Source organism: Helicoverpa zea, chromosome 15, assembly GCF_022581195.2.
Source record: "Helicoverpa zea isolate HzStark_Cry1AcR chromosome 15, ilHelZeax1.1, whole genome shotgun sequence".
Lineage (NCBI taxonomy): Eukaryota > Metazoa > Arthropoda > Insecta > Lepidoptera > Noctuidae > Helicoverpa > Helicoverpa zea.
In genome coordinates, this window is record NC_061466.1 from 5,223,445 (window position 1) to 5,242,870 (window position 19,426).

General features: G+C 37.2%; 2 protein-coding genes across 3 annotated transcripts in view; one reads left to right on the forward strand and one right to left on the reverse strand.

Moving 5' to 3' along the window:
• LOC124637167 (elongation factor-like GTPase 1) overlaps positions 1-11,907 on the forward strand; it is a 119,300-nt gene extending 107,393 nt beyond the window's left edge. The window contains exons 10-11 of the mRNA XM_047173520.1: positions 9,268-9,452; positions 9,776-11,907. Of these exons, the coding sequence (XP_047029476.1) occupies positions 9,268-9,452; positions 9,776-9,964 (374 nt within the window). The 3' untranslated portion in view covers positions 9,965-11,907. The remainder of the gene's footprint in view (positions 1-9,267; positions 9,453-9,775) is intronic.
• A 428-nt stretch (positions 11,908-12,335) lies between these two features.
• Positions 12,336-19,426, reverse strand: part of LOC124636784 — a 64,514-nt gene continuing 57,423 nt past the window's right edge. For both annotated transcript variants that reach the window (XM_047172929.1, XM_047172930.1), the window contains 4 exons: positions 18,995-19,130; positions 18,463-18,629; positions 17,950-18,078; positions 12,336-16,319 (listed from right to left, as the gene is read on the reverse strand). In XM_047172929.1, coding sequence (XP_047028885.1) covers positions 16,212-16,319; positions 17,950-18,078; positions 18,463-18,629; positions 18,995-19,130 — 540 coding nt within the window. In that variant the 3' untranslated portion in view covers positions 12,336-16,211. The remainder of the gene's footprint in view (positions 16,320-17,949; positions 18,079-18,462; positions 18,630-18,994; positions 19,131-19,426) is intronic.

Here is a 19,426-nt window from a genome sequence, read left to right on the forward strand (position 1 = left end):
AACTCACCACGTGGTTTTGTGTTTTGATTTACATAACTCCAGTGGGGTCTGTGGTATGTTTCTTTGTTTAATTAGATAGTTAAGTTCATTTGCTAACGATGTAATATGCAATTTGGAATATTTTTAACATAGAAGATATATTTTTTTAATGTGACATCTACTGGTACTTTAGAACTCCCATTTGACCCAAAACCCGTCAATTTTATAATTATTATGACGACTACTGGGACATGCTCAAAAATTGCACCTAAACTCGTCATAATGAGGATATTTTGTGTTTTACAGTACAAAATGCGAATAAATAGCTAATATCGGGACTTTTACAAAATTGTTAACTCTCTAGAACAAACATATTTAAGGCTTAGACTACATTTGTTGATAAAACTGCGGTTCTTTTAAGCTTTTTCTTAGGGGTTCATTTTACTCAGCTGGTTCTAGATGCACGTACACAGTCATGTTATTCGATTCAATTAATAGGTTTCTTAATGGCTAAATCCCCTGTTTTCTATAAGTATGCACTTTCTACGAGTGTTTTTTTTTTAGGTATATATTGGCCGCTGTAGGCCTCCGCCATTCGATTAAGGACACGCGATACACATCTACCGCTTTGGGTACAACTACCACTAGCCTTTGTTTCTACTACGCTTGGATTACAATTTGTGGCAAGCAAAAATTGACTGTTCTTACACTACGCTTTTCGTTCGAAATAACTGCATCTCGTCACGCGTATTGTACCGCGTCTCCCTAACGTGCCTTAATAGCGCCTGTATAAAAATTATGTCATTCAATAAGTTTCGACGCAAACAATATTAAAATCAGTTTTAAAACTAAGACATAGCTTCCATCTCTGTCACTTCTTTGCTTGTCGTATTCGATATTGATGGGTAAAGAGTAATCTTAAGATTTTTATATTTAAAATTGTATGTACCTAGTCATTGCATGATCGTAATTTTAATAGCAGATCATGACTGAAAGAAACTACAAGCAAGAGGGCCTTTCAAAAGTCATAGAAGCTGTAAATCAAAGGGCCACAACATCAGATGCAGCAAGAAAATTTAAAACGCCCTTTTAAGACAACTTTAATGAAATGGTGACACAAAACCGATGATTATCCCTGTATATTGCTATTGCGTTGAGATGTTAGTGGATTAGGATATAGGAAACTATAGGAACTATGGCACCTGCCGATGACAATGTATAAAATATATGTTAAAAGGTGGAAGCTCGCCAGCTCACTTACTGGACCCCCGGGAATCAGTCATTGAATAGCAACAAGAGGGCAATACATGAGCGGCTCAAGGGTGAGGATACCTCGGCGGACTTTAAACGCAGATCACGCACTCCCTGCGGGTCCAGCATCACCGGCCCAATCGTCACTTACCACGAGGCACCTACCCTCCGAGCCGGGCTACTAACCCTACTCTAGCGACTCCACTCTGGACGGCCAATGAAGGCAAGCCAGAGGCGGAAGACCTATCCCCCGTCATGCTTCACTCCGTCCAGCCGGAGTGAAGCAGGACAGGGACAGTATACTCTCCCTGGAGTACTCGGTATATATAGCCCCGCGGGGTTGCTACTCCCCGTCATCCGCCTCAGATGTCCTGCGGGGCTAATTAAGATTATTATTAGATATCTCTTCCAGACCTTGGGACTACAGAGTTCCGGATTTTCGGAATGCGAACGTGGGGTCGAAGCCAACACGCTGAAGCCCTTTATTGTGATAGGATGCTAATATAATGGACTAGGAATGGGGAAACTACGGGAACTATGGCACCTGCCGATGACAATGTATTAAATACATGTAAAAATGGCAGGTGGAGACTCGTCACCTCACTTACTGGGCCCCCGGGAATCAGTCGCTAAATCGCAACAAGAGGGCAGCAGGTACATGAGTGGCTGAAGGGTGAGGATACCGCAGCGGACTTTAAATGCAGATCACGCGCTCCCAGTGGGTCCAGCACCACCGGCCCACTCGCCACTTACCACGAGGCACCTAATCTCTGAGCAGGGCTGCTAACCCTGCTCTAGACTCCACTCTCTCCCTGCTCTAGACTCGACTCGACTCACGTCGGCCAATGAAGGCAAGCCAAGAGGCGGGAGACCTATCCCCCGTCATGCTTCACTCCGGCGGGCCGGAGGTGGGGGACAGTATAAGTAAACTCTTTCTTAAATATTTTAATAGTAATAAATTTACTCGTGCTACATATGCACATGACTGCATGGTTATATGATTGATTACGAAATATGTTTTACTAGCTTTCCGCCCGCGGCTTCGCCCGCGTGGAATTCGGTTCACCCCTCCCGCTGTGGGTTAGCAGCGGTGAGGGAGTGTCAGACTCTTACTGACTAAAATCGTCGTGTTCCGTCCTAGGCCTTTTATATACCAGGGCCGCGGTACCTCTTTCGAACAACCCGCAGCCGCGGCTCCCCCTGGCGCTACTGGGCCCCACTGATTTCAAAACAGACTAATTCGCGGCGAACCTTAACACCACGATACAGAAAAGCACAACGCCATCTATCGAGCTATCGGGAAGCTCGCGATTGAACAATGAGCTACAGGTTAAAGCGCGAGATATCATTGCACTTCTTACGTATCTTAAAAAAAACAACGTCACCACGTTTTAAAAAGCTATCATTCCACTTCTTATGTATTTTAAAAACACATCGTTACCACGTTTTAAAAACACCCAGCGCCATCTATCGCATACCTCAAGAACGAAATAACTTAACTAATACTTATACCAATTAGTAATTCGTTGAATTATAGTTAATTCAGGATAAGTAGATGTAAAAAAAACAGTTAAGACGATAAAACAAATCGTACGTCATCCCTCGGGAATTCCTCATTTTCGAGGATTCATTATCGTATCATTTAGCTTCTAAATTTATATGTTCATATTCGTTTGCAATATATAAGTAGATGTAAAAAAAAACAGTTTAGACGATTAAACAAATTGTACATCATCCCTCGGGAATTCCTCATTTTCGGGGATTCATTATCGTATCATTTAGCTTCTAAATTTACATGTTTGTATTCGTTTGCAATATATTACCTTGTTTTAAACGACACACAGCGCCATCTACAATCCATCCATCAAGCAAACAATATTTTTGTTTTCCCTCGGGAATATCTATTTTTTTCGGGATAAAAAGTACCCTATTATTTAATCCGGACTTCTAACTTTACGTCTGCAAAATTTCAAAGCAATCGGTTCAGTAGTTACGGCGTGAAAGCGGAACAAACAAACAAACAAACAAACAAACTCACTTTCCGATTTATAATATTAGTAAGGATTTATAGACTGATTTTGTGATTCCAAGCGTTTGATAGATAGGAATATTAATTAAAATGCAACTATGTAGGTATCTGTTTTATTGAATACCGGCTCTTCTAACAGATTATGACCTGCTATTCTAAATAGGGATTTGGTTTTCTATCTATCTACCTAATGTTTCAAAGGCATAAGTATGCTTAACAAATTCAAGCACAAAAAAAATGTAAATAACTTGAACCTTATGTTCAAGAGCAGAGAGTTTACATTAGCATTAAAAGTTGACGAGTACTGGGAATATTTGACGAGTATCCGTACAAATCAGACGACTATTGGTACAAATCGCCCTTTTTTTACTTTTGGCTTAATAAGTACATAAACCCATGAAAATTATTAAAAAAACATTAGTTACTTAGAATAACGAATACATACTCTATCACGTCATGCAAAAAATTTCATTTTCTATTGAATATTTAACACACAGTGGCGCTTCAAAGTCGGTGATTTCCGAAATCCGACGAGTATTGGTACGTTTACCTTATCAGTTATCGTTAGCAACTTTGAGAGAACTAGAAGCTTAAAGTAATCCTCAAGCATCTATTTTAAATACTTATAACATGAAATAGGTGTTCATTTTTATTTTTTACTGACAATGTAATAAAATTAAACAGGTTTTGAGTGATGAATTACTAAAAAATATTATTCTTTCGATGCTTCGGTCCTTCCAGCTTAAACCAAGTATTGACACAATTCATTGCTTTCTCCACGCAATGTTCTGTCAGACACATCTAGTAAGTCAAGTTCCCGAAACAAGAACGAACGGTATAAAAACGTTGTTTTCTTCAAGAATGTCGTAAATTCCTTGTTGGAAGTTTTATCAACTTGTTTATTTTCAATAAGTGCATGTCACATCGTAAAGTTACCGCGACATGGCCGCGTTATTTGACGTTAACATGCAATGTAATTATTAGCACAATTGTTGAATAAGTATTTTGTGCTTTTTATGTTGATGTTTTTTGTAGAATAAAAATTTTATTATGTGATATTGAAAAAAAAAATTGTAACCTTATTTTTTTGTCTTAAGAAATAGTTACATCAAAGAGAGGTAACATCCTTTGTCGATCGTTGTATTGCATTCGACATCTTCAAGTCTCGCTATGTTTGTGCCAAGAACAGACATCACGTACCTACCTAGTTTTATTCGGCAGACGCTAGCAGCTTTAGCAGCTTTTTCTGGAGTGCTTCCAAAAATCTCCACATAATGTTAAGTCACCTCTTTACCTACTCGCGTATTGCATTCCCATCTACTTATTTAATACCTAATTTTCTTTCTGCCTTATTTACAAAATCTTATAACTTTTCAGTAATTTACCTAGCCACTTGCAATTTTGTAAACCAATCGATACAAAAATGGTTATTAAAACCTTATGGTTCCAAATTCTAGCCTTACATCCAACAATAACCAGGCATATCGTCCAAGCATGCTTTAAAACAATTTCCTACGACAATTAAACTGTGACAAAATTAATACACGACCAGGATTATAATTAACCTGTGCTCAGTACTGCGGTCACGTTTAGCGAAATAATATAATAATTATGCACATTATGCGTGATGTTAGCTAGACGTGGGACGATGTACGGGTAGCAAGACAACATACTATTTTCATTTTGTTTGATTAAAGTGTTTATCAACTCCATTTCGTGGATTTTCTATACCTACCTAAAAACAAAAAAATGGACCTTGATCATAGCTGTAGAACCACTCTCAGGTAAAATCTGTAAATTCCTGTAGTTTTTGCTTTCGACTCTAACCATTTTCTGCTCAATGGTCCAAAAACAAATGTGTTTCCTAAAGCGATTGTAATCGTATAGACCAAAATGATCAAATTAATGTAAGTAGGTATTATTAGTGTAAATATCATCAATCAATTCAAGCCATTAAAATATTTAGACTATCCAAAATCAGAAATTCACGACTACCATTGATCGAATTCCACAACTATTTCACACCTACCATCAGCAAAAAAATATCTCAAACAATTTACAAAGCCGCTTTGAAGCAGTTATAAATAGTTTATTGATAAACTAACTGAATAATAATGACGTAACCAATTAAAACGCCGTACATGCCGATACACATAGTTAAGGGAATTGGGCATGGTAATTGTTTTGCTGTCCGTACATCCGTGTGCCGTGGGAAAATAGTAAACGATGCTTGGTACACGACTTGAGATGTTAGTGCGTATGTGTGCTGTTAGATAGTGTGAAACAAGCGAATTTAACAATTTACTATGTATCTGTTACAGCCTTTTTATAGTCCCACTGCTGGGCTCAGGCCGCCTCTCACACAGAAAAAGATTGAGCGTTAATGACCACGCTTGCTCGATGCGGGAAATTAGTATTACATTTCAAACTTAACATAAAAAAGACCTACATAAAATGATTTACTGGACCGATTATATTTAGCTAACTGATTCCTAAGGTATGATGATTAAGTTGCATACTACATAATTATTTGTATACGCTACCTTGTAAAACGGTCTACTCTAGTTGACAATAGGTAAAATATTCTTCAGTTACGCCATAGCTATACGAACACCACCCAATAAAAAAACGGTATTTTTAACCGACTTCCCAAAAAGGAGGAGGTTATCAATTCGGCCGGTATGTTTTTTTTTTTTTTTTTTTTTTTCTATGTATGTACATCGATTACTCCGAGGTTTATAGACCGATTTACGTGATTCTTTTTTTGTTCGACTCGGAATAGCTGCCAGTTGGTCCCATAGTCATCAGGTCAGGATCTGATGATGGAAACCCTGAGAAATCGAGGGCAACCTTCGAAAGTTGTAGGCATACATAGGGTAAAAACTTGACACTCAGGTGTACGCCTAAAAGCACTATTCAACTGTGAAGATTTGGAGCTGATCTGATGATGGAAACCAGAGAGGGTCGAGGGAACTCGACAACTGAATATGTAAACTACCTCGTGTTTGGGCTTAAATTATTTGTATTGACAAGACCTTTGCAACAGTGAAGGTTTGGAGCTGACCTGATGATGGAGACCAGAGAAAGTAAGTCGAGGGAACTCGACAACTGAATATGTAAAATACCTCATATTTGGACTTATATTCTTTGTATTGATGAGAACTTCTCACTTGTATGGATAGTGACAACTATTCGTATCACTGAAAAGCTTTAAATAAAAAACTTTTTTACAAAAAAATTAAACCGACTTCCCAAAACACTAAAAAGCAAAAAAAAAAAAACTATTTTTAGGTGCATCGGCCTAGAAGTCGGTGGCAAAATTAACTTAGTAACATCCATTAGACACCGACTTCTAGGCCGATGCACCTAAAAATAGTTTTTTTTTTTTTGCTTTTTAGTGTTTTGGGAAGTCGGTTTAATTTTTTTGTAAAAAAGTTTTTACATTCTATAAATTACATATATTTAAAAGCTTAGTTCAATTACTAGGACATCATTTACTTTTTATCAGTAAATCACAACATACATCGATCCCACAACATTTCCAGCGACATGTACCTAGACATAGACAATACAGCGCGCATGCTAAGCTCAGCATTAACATTACTCGTTTACATTGTAAGCAAGATATCATTGTGATATCTGTGGCTTAAGTGTGGGCGATACTCTGCTACTGGGCTTGCGAACAACGTTTTGTGAATGAAACCACGGAATGATGAATGAAATTGTTGATAGTTTAAGAGCTAAAGATTTTGAGGAATTGATTTTATATCTTGCACACCTTTAACACGTAATATGTTGTATGGGATCACAGAATAATAGAATCGGAGGAGTAGAAAAGAAATAACGCGTATTTTAATCAAACACAAATGACCATCACCTTCTGAGAAACTTGTCTATAAGAAACCCTTAAATGAAATGCCTACATACAACCTCACATGAAATCTTCATATAAAACCTCGCTATTTTTGCCCATCACAAAGTCCAAACTGGTCTATTTGAGATCACGATCGCATCCCCGTGACGGATGTCCTCCGGAGTCCGTTACTAACGGATAGGGATATAGGCCGCAAACGGTCCCGCGTGCCTCTCTTATTATATGGTATAACATAACCGTAGATAGTGCGGAACTTACTAACGTACGCGTTTCGTGTTTTACTTTCAATCAATTGCTTCACTTGGTAAGTCCTGTATGAATTAGGTACTTGTGTTCTGATAGCTACCTACTATAAAGTAGATGGGACAGAATTGTTTCTTAGTTATAGATTTATAACTTATATCTACAATAAGCCATCCATTAATGATTATAATAAATCTATGCTTGTTTTGTTTAAGCCCTCTAGTGCTTATAACAATTGCATTGAAAAGTAGCCGATGAAAAGCTACCATTGTTAAATTTTCATTAATTCGGGAAAACCTGGTAGTTTAACCAAATTGCCCTTTTTAAACGCCAAAACTCTAATCTAAATGTGCGGTAACATACCTTATCTCTAAACCTTAAATCCACATTAGGTATCTCCACAGCCACAAATTTCACCATCTTATTCAACTATTCGCTCGCATGTACAAAAGTAACTTTCTCATAGCAATGGCTGTACCAGCGTGGTCCATAACGTATAATTATTATTTACTGAATGAAAACCACAGGAAATGGGCTCCTCTCGGCCGCGACCAATTGCAAGCCTTCGGTTACGTCAATATGGCTATTGCGAGGCTTTACAACTTGCTCAGATGTGTGCTGTGCCTGTGGTTTGGTAAAGGCAAGATTTAGGGACTTTACCTAACAAAAAAATATTTTTAAAGCTTGCAAGTCTGTCTTCTTAATCGGTATAACTTTATCTTTTTGTTATGGCAAGTATATTCATCTATCTTCCTATGATACGAATCAGAATTAACTCTCTGAAAACAATCGAATAGGTACGGTATAGGTAAGCGTTTCTTGCATTTCATGCAAACAGTAAAAGTACCTATACCACGTTAAAAATATTTGCCAACTTTTAAAATTCCATATTTGCTGAGTACCCTGACCCGTGCCTTTATTCAGATTACTGCAACTGAATGTAGAAATGCGAAATTGAGAAACAAATACCGATATGTTTTGCAACACTTCGTTGTCACCAGAAAGGCGTCGGAATTCTGACCTTCCAATATCTGTAGGCTGTTGCGAATTCCGTAGATATAGTTTACTTCGAAGATGTTCTTTTGTTGCACGGGGATTCATGGCGCAGTCACCCAAATGAGTCACCATGTCGAAAACATGATTGACCTTTAGTTTAATAACCATATTGTTATACTTGACTCACTGCCCGACCTTAAGAAGAGTAAATAAATAACACTGTGGCAGCAGCCTTACATTCCAATCACACACTAACAAAAAATCGTTTGTTTTTATCTACAACCTCAACCAAATTCCGTATTGCTGGCAATTATAGTATGTGTGTTTCCCGTTACAACATGATATTATTACTAGTTTTTTTCGTTAACATTCTTAGGCCGACTCAAGTTTGTGTGTCTACAAAAAGCTCCCTTATTTACTTGACAAATACGAGCGTAGTGGGCAACATCACAAGATGTCTTGCGGACGTGACCAATTGAACCGGATGCACGCCCGTGACCGGAAGTCCCCCTTTCATCTCAAAATGGCCGCGTCCAATTTATAAGAAGCAAGGAATTTTTCTAGGCTGCTGACCACTGAATATTTGTCAAACGACTCCGGCGATATCACGAAGCGAACTTTTTTTGAGGACAGTTTTTAGGCTTCCCGACGAATCGCGGATACTTTTTCATTGATCACGGTCGTCAGCGACGTCATGCTTACTTGCCAGATTTCCTGCAGTTAAATTCACCTTTTGAAGCTTAGTTAAAAAAGTCAACTTAGCATATGTTTCATGTTCTTCGTTTAACAAGCTTTTATAACAGATTACTTTAGCGTCATGAATTATCACAGAATCGGCACAATATTGCAATATTGCTTCTTATCCATCTGATGTAATTTTCATCTATCTTTCTAGGCAAGCTGTACGCAGTGCTGGGCCGTCGCGGCGGACGCATCGTGGGCAGCGACCTACAGAGCGGCTCAGCATCGTTCAGGGTGCACGCCCTGCTGCCGGTGGCTGAGAGCTTCAAGTTCGCGCTGGAGCTCAGGACTCATACCTCGGGGCTCGCTGCGCCGCAGATGTTGTTCAGCCATTGGGAGGTCGGTATCTATTGGTTGTCTGGATTTTAATTTTGGGCTATGGGGCCGTAATCTGTTTTAGTATTATTTCAAAAGTTATTACGTTAATTGTCGTGTTCGTGTCCCATCTTAATCCTAAATGATTTGGGGGCTCATTAATTCTTCAGAAATATCGTAAGCCTACGTATGGTCTATTTTTTTTTATAACGCCAATAGCCAAGTTATTAGTACGTTTTTAGATTCCGTTGTTTTAAAAGTCCATGTTTTTTGGAAATAACAAGCTATATAAAGATTTTAAATTGTCAAAGCGGTAATGACTCCAGCCTGTTTTATTAATTTTCCAGGTAATAGACATCGATCCATTCTGGAAGCCTCGCACGGAAGAGGAGTACCTACAATGGGGTGAGAAATGGGACGGCGTGAACAGGGCGAAGGCCTACATGGACGCCGTCCGCACAAGGAAGGGGCTAGCCACCGACAAACAGCTCGTACAACATGCTGAGAAGCAGAGGACACTCTCCAAGAATAAATAGACAGCATAGTAGAATCAATCAATAGTTACGCTAGAACTAAATACCTCCCTTACAGAAAACCCGCGTGATAACCCTGACTTAGAAATCCTTAAGAATCACGGGGTGAATGATCAAGTTTATTTTGTTAATGGTTTTCATTCCCGTAAATCATCTAGTGTTTTATAATGAGAATAGATTGTTACAAAATTACTGCCTGTAAGAATGCCCATTAAATGCAAGCCTTAGATATGACTAGATAGTTCTCATAGATTAATTAGATGCCTTACACTAATAACCTCACGCTACGATGCCTTACACACAACAGATAAGCTATTATTCAATATACATATAGATTACAATACCATTTCATATTAGCCGTGATAAATATAAGCACGGTAGTTTATGCTTCACATTTTATCTACTAAAACAAATACATATATTGTAAAAATATTTACATGTACCTAATGTTCATGGTTTTGATGAAACTTTGCACTAATATACCTTAATTGGAATATCATAAGGCTACTTTTTATCCATGTGTCCTGCAAATGGATAAAAAGTGTTGAGCGAAAGTAACCCTTCCTGTAGTAGAACTACCACTTAGGAAAAAATAATTTCACAAGGAATTCAAGTCACACGCAGTATAAAAATAGAAACAGTAATATTCACGCAACGTCGTTAATTAAAAATATCGTATGACGTCAAAACGATGACGTCAACGCAATCCAATTATAATATTTATTAAAATACTCGAAGTATTTTTACTATAATACTCTTTTAGACACGCGTGTCGTTAGTGAAGTGGAACGAATACAAATACTTACAATTCACAAAAACTTTTATATTTTTTTTTGTATAGATCTTGGTTGCCAATAGGAGGTTAAATTGCATGGCTTTAGCAACCTATAACACATTGAACTTTTGCATTTAATTACATTAGGACTTACTTTTTCCCTAATATAGTATTCCTCAAATTCACAAAAGCTTATCAGTCTACAAATCATTCATTGTGGATTTGGGTATTTTTCCAAATGTAATAAAAGATTCTTCTAGAAAAGTACAAGTGATCATTTTATTATAGTAACGGGGCGTTTCTTTTAGAGAATTAAAAAAAAAAGAAATTGATAGATGGCGTTGTACTACGTTAGTGGACCTTTGCCAAGTTAAAAAAAAACATTGCTCTTAGAGCCGAGACCCAAGACATAAAGATTCTGCACAAATTGTATTCAAAATCTCTAGGGACATCCGGATAATAATCTGACTGACTTCTTTTCTCCTTTTATTCCCTATTTTCTATTAAAAATTGTTGATGACAAGATCGTTTCGTTATACGACCTGTAAATGTTATGACGTTGATAAGATATGCCGCTCCGGTCCTTGCAGTCACGTACGTAAGATCAGCGCGATCTAGGCATCAGGTAGAAAAAGAATAAAAAAAGTCCCTCATTACGTGTTCCTCAATATTGCACTAAGATAGTACAAGAGAAGTATTTTAGATTCAAACACCTGCACATTTTCATTGCTTGAACACATTTGCCGGTAGCATAGGCCTCCAAACATCGTCACAACGAGAATTATAATATATAACGAAAATATATAATTAATAATTTGAACTATTTGGTGCCAAAACCAATCCAAACATAATACTAGGTACTTAATAATACTAGGTACTTAATACCAATTTAGGACTATCAAAAAAAAGGAAACCTTTGGTTTATAACTATTAGATTAGTTTTATAATTAAAAATATTGGCTTTTGAAAAACTTAGTTTATCTCTCTATGAATTCTTCATCTTTATAGATTTAGTAAAGTTGTGATTAAAACCGTGTTGCGTATAATTGTAAACGAAATATTGTATGTAGTGGTTATAAATACATAGTATTTATTTATTATAACAGTTGTTTAACAATTGTATTTAATGTACTTTTCATACTCCTATTTTTAATATAATGTTAGAAAAATATTTTGTATTTCACTGGTCCTTTACCTACCCCACTTACCATATACTTCACTTCCTTTTTGGTGTTTTTGCACAGTAACGACTTTCGCAGCATACAGGGTTCCTTGTAATTCGACGTACCCAGAAGCTCATGAAAGGGCCTATCATCAACATCTCCCGAGCCTTTCCCCAAGTAGTAAGATTGGCTGTCGGACTTCTGATTACCCAGTTGTAGGTAAAGAATGCCAGAGATATATAAATAACAGTCCACTAATTTAGCGTGCCTTCTGAAACACGAAGACAGCGGCATGGCTTAGCCACGAGCTCCTAACATTGGATCGGCCTCGTCGTTTTTGCGTCACGGGTTAAAATCATATGCAGGCTGTCTGATGTGACTGTAGATGTCTTTTTAATATAATAAGGTTCATGGGAAAAATAAATAAAACAAGATATCATGTTCAATTAACTCATCTATCTATTATTTACAAAATCAACAAACGAATCACAACTTCAAACAAAAATATACAAAACAAACTTTGAAATCATACAACATACGCGTCCATAACAATTCCTAAGTGGTACAACTTAAAATCACTAATAATCATAAATCAGTTCTATCACCCATTGATACAATTACGCTATTTTACGTTTCATACACAAACTTTAGTAGGTTCATATCATTATTCTGGGCTATAACATTTGTTACAAAGCTGATGCCTATATTGGTCCAAGCATAGATATTCCACATAAAGTGCATTTAAAGGTGTTAATTGTCGTTCAATAATAATTTTGCAATAAAACTTCATAAAAAATAAAAATACAATAATATGCTTGTTCGTCAACACAATTTTGATTAACATAAACTCTGTCATCTCACTGGTTCCTCGTATTGCACCAGAAAATAATAATTCAATAAAATACTAAAATAACGTAAAATCATTATATTTACATGATAATAATTCAAAATTAACAGCACGACCTACCTAAAACTAACTATTGTACAAACCTCACTATCTCTACTTTTGATATTTCATTTAATCTAGTGTTTTTTGTCTTTGGCAATATTAATTATTTCCGATAATGACTCGTATAGGACAGCGTAAACAGCCTTAAATAACATGAAATATAACTCATGGAGCGAGGATAAGTGTTGTTCCACCGATGACTGAGCAATACACCACGACTTATAGCAAGCGTTGGACTTGCAACACTCTTACTTCGCTCGGTCGATTGCTCAGTGAACAAGCATAAGTCGGTACGTCTATATAAGGATACATATAAAGGCCTAATCTGTCATTTGGAATACAAACAGTGATGGAGCACTTTGGCACAGATGGTAACCTAGCACAACAACATTAGGCCCTTATCACATAAAGTATTAACAACAGCCAATTAACCTACGTGATACAACGAACATATTTGTACATAATACATCGAGTGAATTGTTCGAGGGAAATAATTAGCTAGCATCGTCTAAATATAGTGTTGCAATGTGCTAAAATATATCATTATCTAACAAAAACCTCTCGGCCTCCGATATAAAATAACAAACTGTAATTGGATCTACAATAAATAGGAAATGTGTTAAAACATAATATTCTTTACATAATATTTTTGATTGCACATACTTTACGAGTGCCCGTAACATAATTCCACACTTACATTAGTTTTAAAATCATTCTAAGTACATACTAACCCCAATAGAACCGAATAACAAATCCTTGAGCTTGACCAAAGACTAGAATAATAAATTATTAATTACATAAACTTTACAAAGTACATAGTTACTTCTATAAACAACACTATTTTAAAAAACCGTCCAAAACTGATCGGCTTACGCCTGCATCACTCAGAACTAGATTTTCTATGTTTCAAAACTTTAGCTTTACTAGATATTATTTTTAAATCAAACTAACTTTAAAACCTAATACTTCTTGCATCGATAAAATGTTATAAAACTGTATGAATATTTCAAAAGATTGTTTTAATCTAAAGTTCATTATTGTCAAAATAGCAGTTTGCGTATTTTTGTTAGCTTTAGCTGTGTAATTTAAGGAAATAATTTTTAGCTTGTTTGTAATCGATACAGAAATATTAGGTGCACAAACATAGTTGCGTCTACTGAGTTATCAATGTCATTACATATTGGCAAGAAACATTACGAAGCTATTTGGCAAACGATCTGTTGAAGCAAACGCTGGGCTCGACTGGACGCTCTCCACTCCCGACACCTTGTGGATACTTTCTCAAACGAGGAATGTTGGTTTTATATTAACTCTTATCTAAATACTAGCACCTGCCTTCTGACACTATCACATTCACAATTGTATACTCTCCAGTGAAATCACTCTACGATTCTTATCCGTTGTAATATCGTATTCAACACGTCTTCTACATAGAAATTACAAACGTATTTTCATATTCGGAGAAAACTGCCAGACACAACTATGACGCCAATCCACTTATAATAAAATACGCAATAATACAAGAATAATATTACAGCAACATTGACTAAGATTATTTATTCGTTTCTCCACCAAGACTAAGCCTAACAATTTAACGTTTTACACAAATATATGAAAGATTGCCGAAGTTATAGAATTGTGATTATGAAAATATCTATCAATAAGCCGAGACGAAGGAACGCGATGCTATTTCATATTACAATGTTCAAACAATACACATATGTACGTTAAACCGCGGACGTAGGACGTTAGAAGGAATGCGAAACTTGCACAGAAGGCAAAGAGAAAATTGTACGGTAAATAAAATATCGCGAGTGAAATGAGATAATTTAAATGCCGTTTTAATCACAGACGAGCCTGTGAACAAACAATATCCCACACATGTTGTAGGTGTACTTATTATTTGTGTATTATCATCAAGTCGATCGTTCATTCATCTCGACACACGCATCTTACTCTACACGTTTGTGTTTGACACAAATTAATATGACGTAGCAATGCCTCATAGACATTACGGCTTCTTGCCGCTTATTTACAAATCACATAATGATATACGATTGAAATGTTAAAACTCCTTTCTATATTGCCGTTATCGCTTGCTATTTATCGGTTCCGATAGAACATTTATTGGCTCCGATTTAATATTTATCGGAGACGAATTTAGAAGGAAAGCTAAATGGACTTTAGCTTCTCATAAATCTTTCTAAACTTCATTTTATCGGAATAAGAAGCATGTCTTCTGACTGCATCCAATAAAAGTATTGCGATATCGGCATTATATGGTAATTTTAACCTGAATCATTAGAATAGATGCTACATATGACTGTCTGACACTTGATTTCATAGAATGTCACCGAACAAAACATCTAAAATATTTTTACTATGTTAATACTTGTGAAGACACGATTATTTGGTATCATGATTAATGATTTTTCAATATAAATGTCAACATTTATTGAAGCAAAAAATAATTTAAAATCTCTAATATTTTTAAAATGAATGCGTAAACAACATCAATTATTTAAACAAATGCAAGGAACAGAATTGAATCTGTCATTTGAGGTCAGAACTTTAAAACATTTAATTATTGTTAAAAGTGCAGAACACTTACAAGTTGTTGTGAATCAGAAAGACTTTACTTTTATTAAAATTAAGTTAGAGCGAGCGTCATTTTATTCCGACGCTAATCTCTAATATTTTGGACACAATACACCATTAAGTGTCGATTATTTATCAATAAAATTCATAACGTGTAATAAAACCTTTCTTCACCGTTAGTTGAGACCAAACTTTGGATATTCTACCCAACCTTTATACAACTGAAAAATAGCATAAATAAATAATAACTAGTATCACTTCCGTCTCACTGAGACATGGAAAAGCGTTTCCTTGTCGGATATTTGTGACAGTGGCTGTCAACTAAATACAATAATATTTCCTCGGAGATATCCACATAATCTTAGCAAGCGTGGTGACAATAATACTTCTTAATAACCGAGGTGTTCTGTGAACCTTGGATTGCCTTTTGAAGCACGCAAAAGCGAAGATAAAACCAACTTTTCATTTAAATAAAGACATTTTGCTTATCTGTTAGATCTGACTTTGGATACCACTTTAACAGTGTTGATTAAGTTTCATACAGATAATAAATCGATTGTGTCTTTCACGGATCTGCGTTATAAAGGAATTGCAAAAAATCCTCGATTTACGTGTATTGTGTTTGCGCAAAAATAACCCCCATTTGCGCAAAAATAACAAGTGTTTGCGCAAAAAAAATCTTTCACCTAACTGGCAACCCGTGGCCCACATAACATGGCAACACCGACTACATGGTACATTACCAGCTGCTATATCGTAGTGTTGCTAACTGAAGACGGTCTCGTTGGGCACGTCGATGTTGAGCTCGGCGGCGCCGGACTGCGCCATGTCGGTTAGTATCACGCCTGATAACGCTTCTAGGGATTGTCGTACCTGTGGAAATGATAAAGGTGAGGTTCTTTGGTAAGTTTGTGGGTGAAGAAAATTTTGGCTAGATGAGATATGACTGATGTACTGAGTCTATTGAAGTAGATATAATCAATTTCATAATTATTTATGAGTTTACGGTCTTTTTGTCCTTTTAATACAAATAATTTAATATGGCTTATTATTTTCCGGGTGACTAATAACTTAAAAGTCGACAAATGTTTGCAACAAATAAAATAACTTGCCAGCGATTAAATATTTTCGCGACTATTATAATATGTAAGGTTCGAAATTAAGGGTGTTATAAAAACTAAAAACTAGCAGCTGCGTTTGGGTAGCAAATAAACTATACCAGTCAATTGAAATATTAGGTGAGGAGCTATTTATAATGACTTGGCGACTAACAATGTTAGTTGGGAGACAAAGATAATATATTACCAACTATTTTGTGCCGACTAAAAACCCAGTTTCAGGCTTCGCTTTGTGGATAGCTCTAAATATTAAAAAGAGTACAATAAAAAGGAATAAGAGTTAATTATTAATATTTTGTTATCATCATTTCTTGAAAACGGCGGAAGGTGCGGTGGTATTATCTCACTTGGCGCACTATGAAGATGGTAGAACTTAATTTGGATTCATTTTAATTAGCATATTGCCATTTATAACCTTCAATTAAAAAAGCATTGTGTTAAAAATTGAAGTTAGTCACAAAAACGAATCGCTGCAAAACCGACTCCACGTAGTCTTGTCTGCCCTACCCCTAGAGTGCAATTCAAAACCGCGTAGGCGCGGAGGGGCGAGGCGGCCTGCGAGCTGAGGCGCAGGTAGTTTTAACGCTCGCCACCGCGGCTGAGGCTGGCCGGCTCTGCCGGCCAGCAAGCCGAAGCTGCAGTGGTGAGCGTGAAAACCATCTGCGACGATAAGCTCGCATGGGACCGCCGGAGCCCCGCAGCGCCGGAGTCGTGACAGAAGTCATGCTTGCTGCATGTTGCATGCTTACTTCCATGCTATTCACCTATAATTTTTAAAATAACAGCCGCCAAATATTTTTTCTTCTTGCCATTTTAGAGTTTATTTAAAGCTATTAAAAAGTCGCACAATATATTTATAATATGAGCTAGTTTATATTTATTCTTCATCCAAACAATTTTAAATAGAACCTGATTTGTATTATTTATGAATGCCCATTTTCTATTTTATTGTCATCATTAAGTTTTCGCTTAGATATTAATTCAGTTGCCAAAAGAAAAACTTGATGCTAGTTTAAATTAAAACGGACCTCATAACTGATATATTAATATGCTACCTTTTACTTATTATGATACTCCTTATTAGCTGCCAACCCATTATAAATGGTACCCACTCTATTACTTTTTAAAACCTATATTCGTTTTACTTAGTCGCCGCGTTAAATACATGCCATTTAATATTACTTTTGATCGGTGGTGCCACTAGAAGTTAACGTGGAATATCTATACAACAATACACACATAAAAAAAAAAAACATTTTTATGATCAGTAGAGTAAAAAAGATGTTCAGGACATAAATACAAAATTGAAAGACATGGTTCAAAAAACCAAACTAAAATACTAAAATCTATCTAAAATGATATGACATACGTACTGAACAAATTACCTTGGTAAGCAACAGTAGGTTAGTAGTGAGGAATGCATGCAACTCGTTGGCGGCCCGGCCGTGTAGCCGCGCCCGCCATCGCACTAGCTCCGAATATAACTCCTCGCCTGATAACTTTACTAGGTCCTCCTGGAATAAAGAAATATACGATTTAGCATAATACCATAAATCAGTGTGAAAAATTCTTAACTGACTTCCAAACCATGTAAAAGTCGTGCTAAAAAGAAGGAAAAACAATGGGCCTGAATCTCTCTTCGGTCGTGTCGGATTGGCGTTCCATTGGGCTACTAGAGTGAAGGCAGGTGTGCATATCTCCTACACAGCCGGCTGATCCTGTATGAGAACGGCTACCGTGGCCGAAATCGGTCTTGGATGCCATTATTGTGCGCTACGAAGTTTGCAGTTCTTTTTCCTAAGACAACAGCCGCCGTGAGAGAAAGCTGGTATGGAGGCCATTATAGCTGGCTGCCCGTCAGCAGCGCGGGCTGGTCTCCTTAGAGGATAGACACTGACCGGTGTGTGGTATGTGGCGAGGTAGAGCCGGTATGCGAGCAGCGCGGCGCTGCAGGCGAGCAGCGCGGCCAGCAGCGCCAGCAGCGGCCGCCACCACCGCCCCGCAGCGCGGCGGGATGTGCCGCTGCCCGTCAGCAGCGCGGGCTGGATCACTGCCGCACCACCTGCTACAAGATGGGTACAGATTCATTTCAGTGTCAACCAACAGTCTCTGGAAGTCAGTCGAAGCTAGAAGGGAGCCTCAAGAAAGCTTCATAGATTCGTCGGGAAGGTTGGACAACCGGAAAGATTCTACGCGTCTAAAAGAACTTTCGTACTCATGCGAGTTTGCAATATAGGCATGGATATGGAAGTCGGTCAAAGTTAGAAGGGAGCCTCAAAAAAGTGTCATAGATTCTACGGGAAGGTTGAACAACCGAAAAGAGTCTACGCGTTTAAAACAACTTTCGTACTCATGCGCGTTTTGGATATCGATAACGCCTTTGCAGAAAGTCATCAGTATAAAACTACAGCAATCCTTCAATATACATACCTGCAGCTATGATGGCTTCGGACTCTCGTCGGACGGGCGGCGAGGGCGCGTCGTGTTGGTCCCCTCCCGCCGAACTGCTGTCGTCTTCCGGAGAGTACTCCGACACCTCCAGCTCTACTTCTGATGCTCGGAGATCCTGTAATACGAAAGAGAATTTGTTTTTGAAACGTCTACATATTTTTCCAAAATAATTTTGAAAGGATCAAAGTCGTAGGGATAATGAGGCTGTAACGTTTTGTCACTTCTAATCTTCAAAAAATAATTTGTGGATTCCATCTCACTCTTGGATAAAGGAAAAATATTTCTGATCCACCAATTACCATCTGATTATCCGATTCCATTCACTATTGATCTTAGGCCCCCAAAGACCAGCGCACGTCAGTTCTAACCAAAATTGTGAGTATTGGGATATAAATCAATGGCAAGAAAATT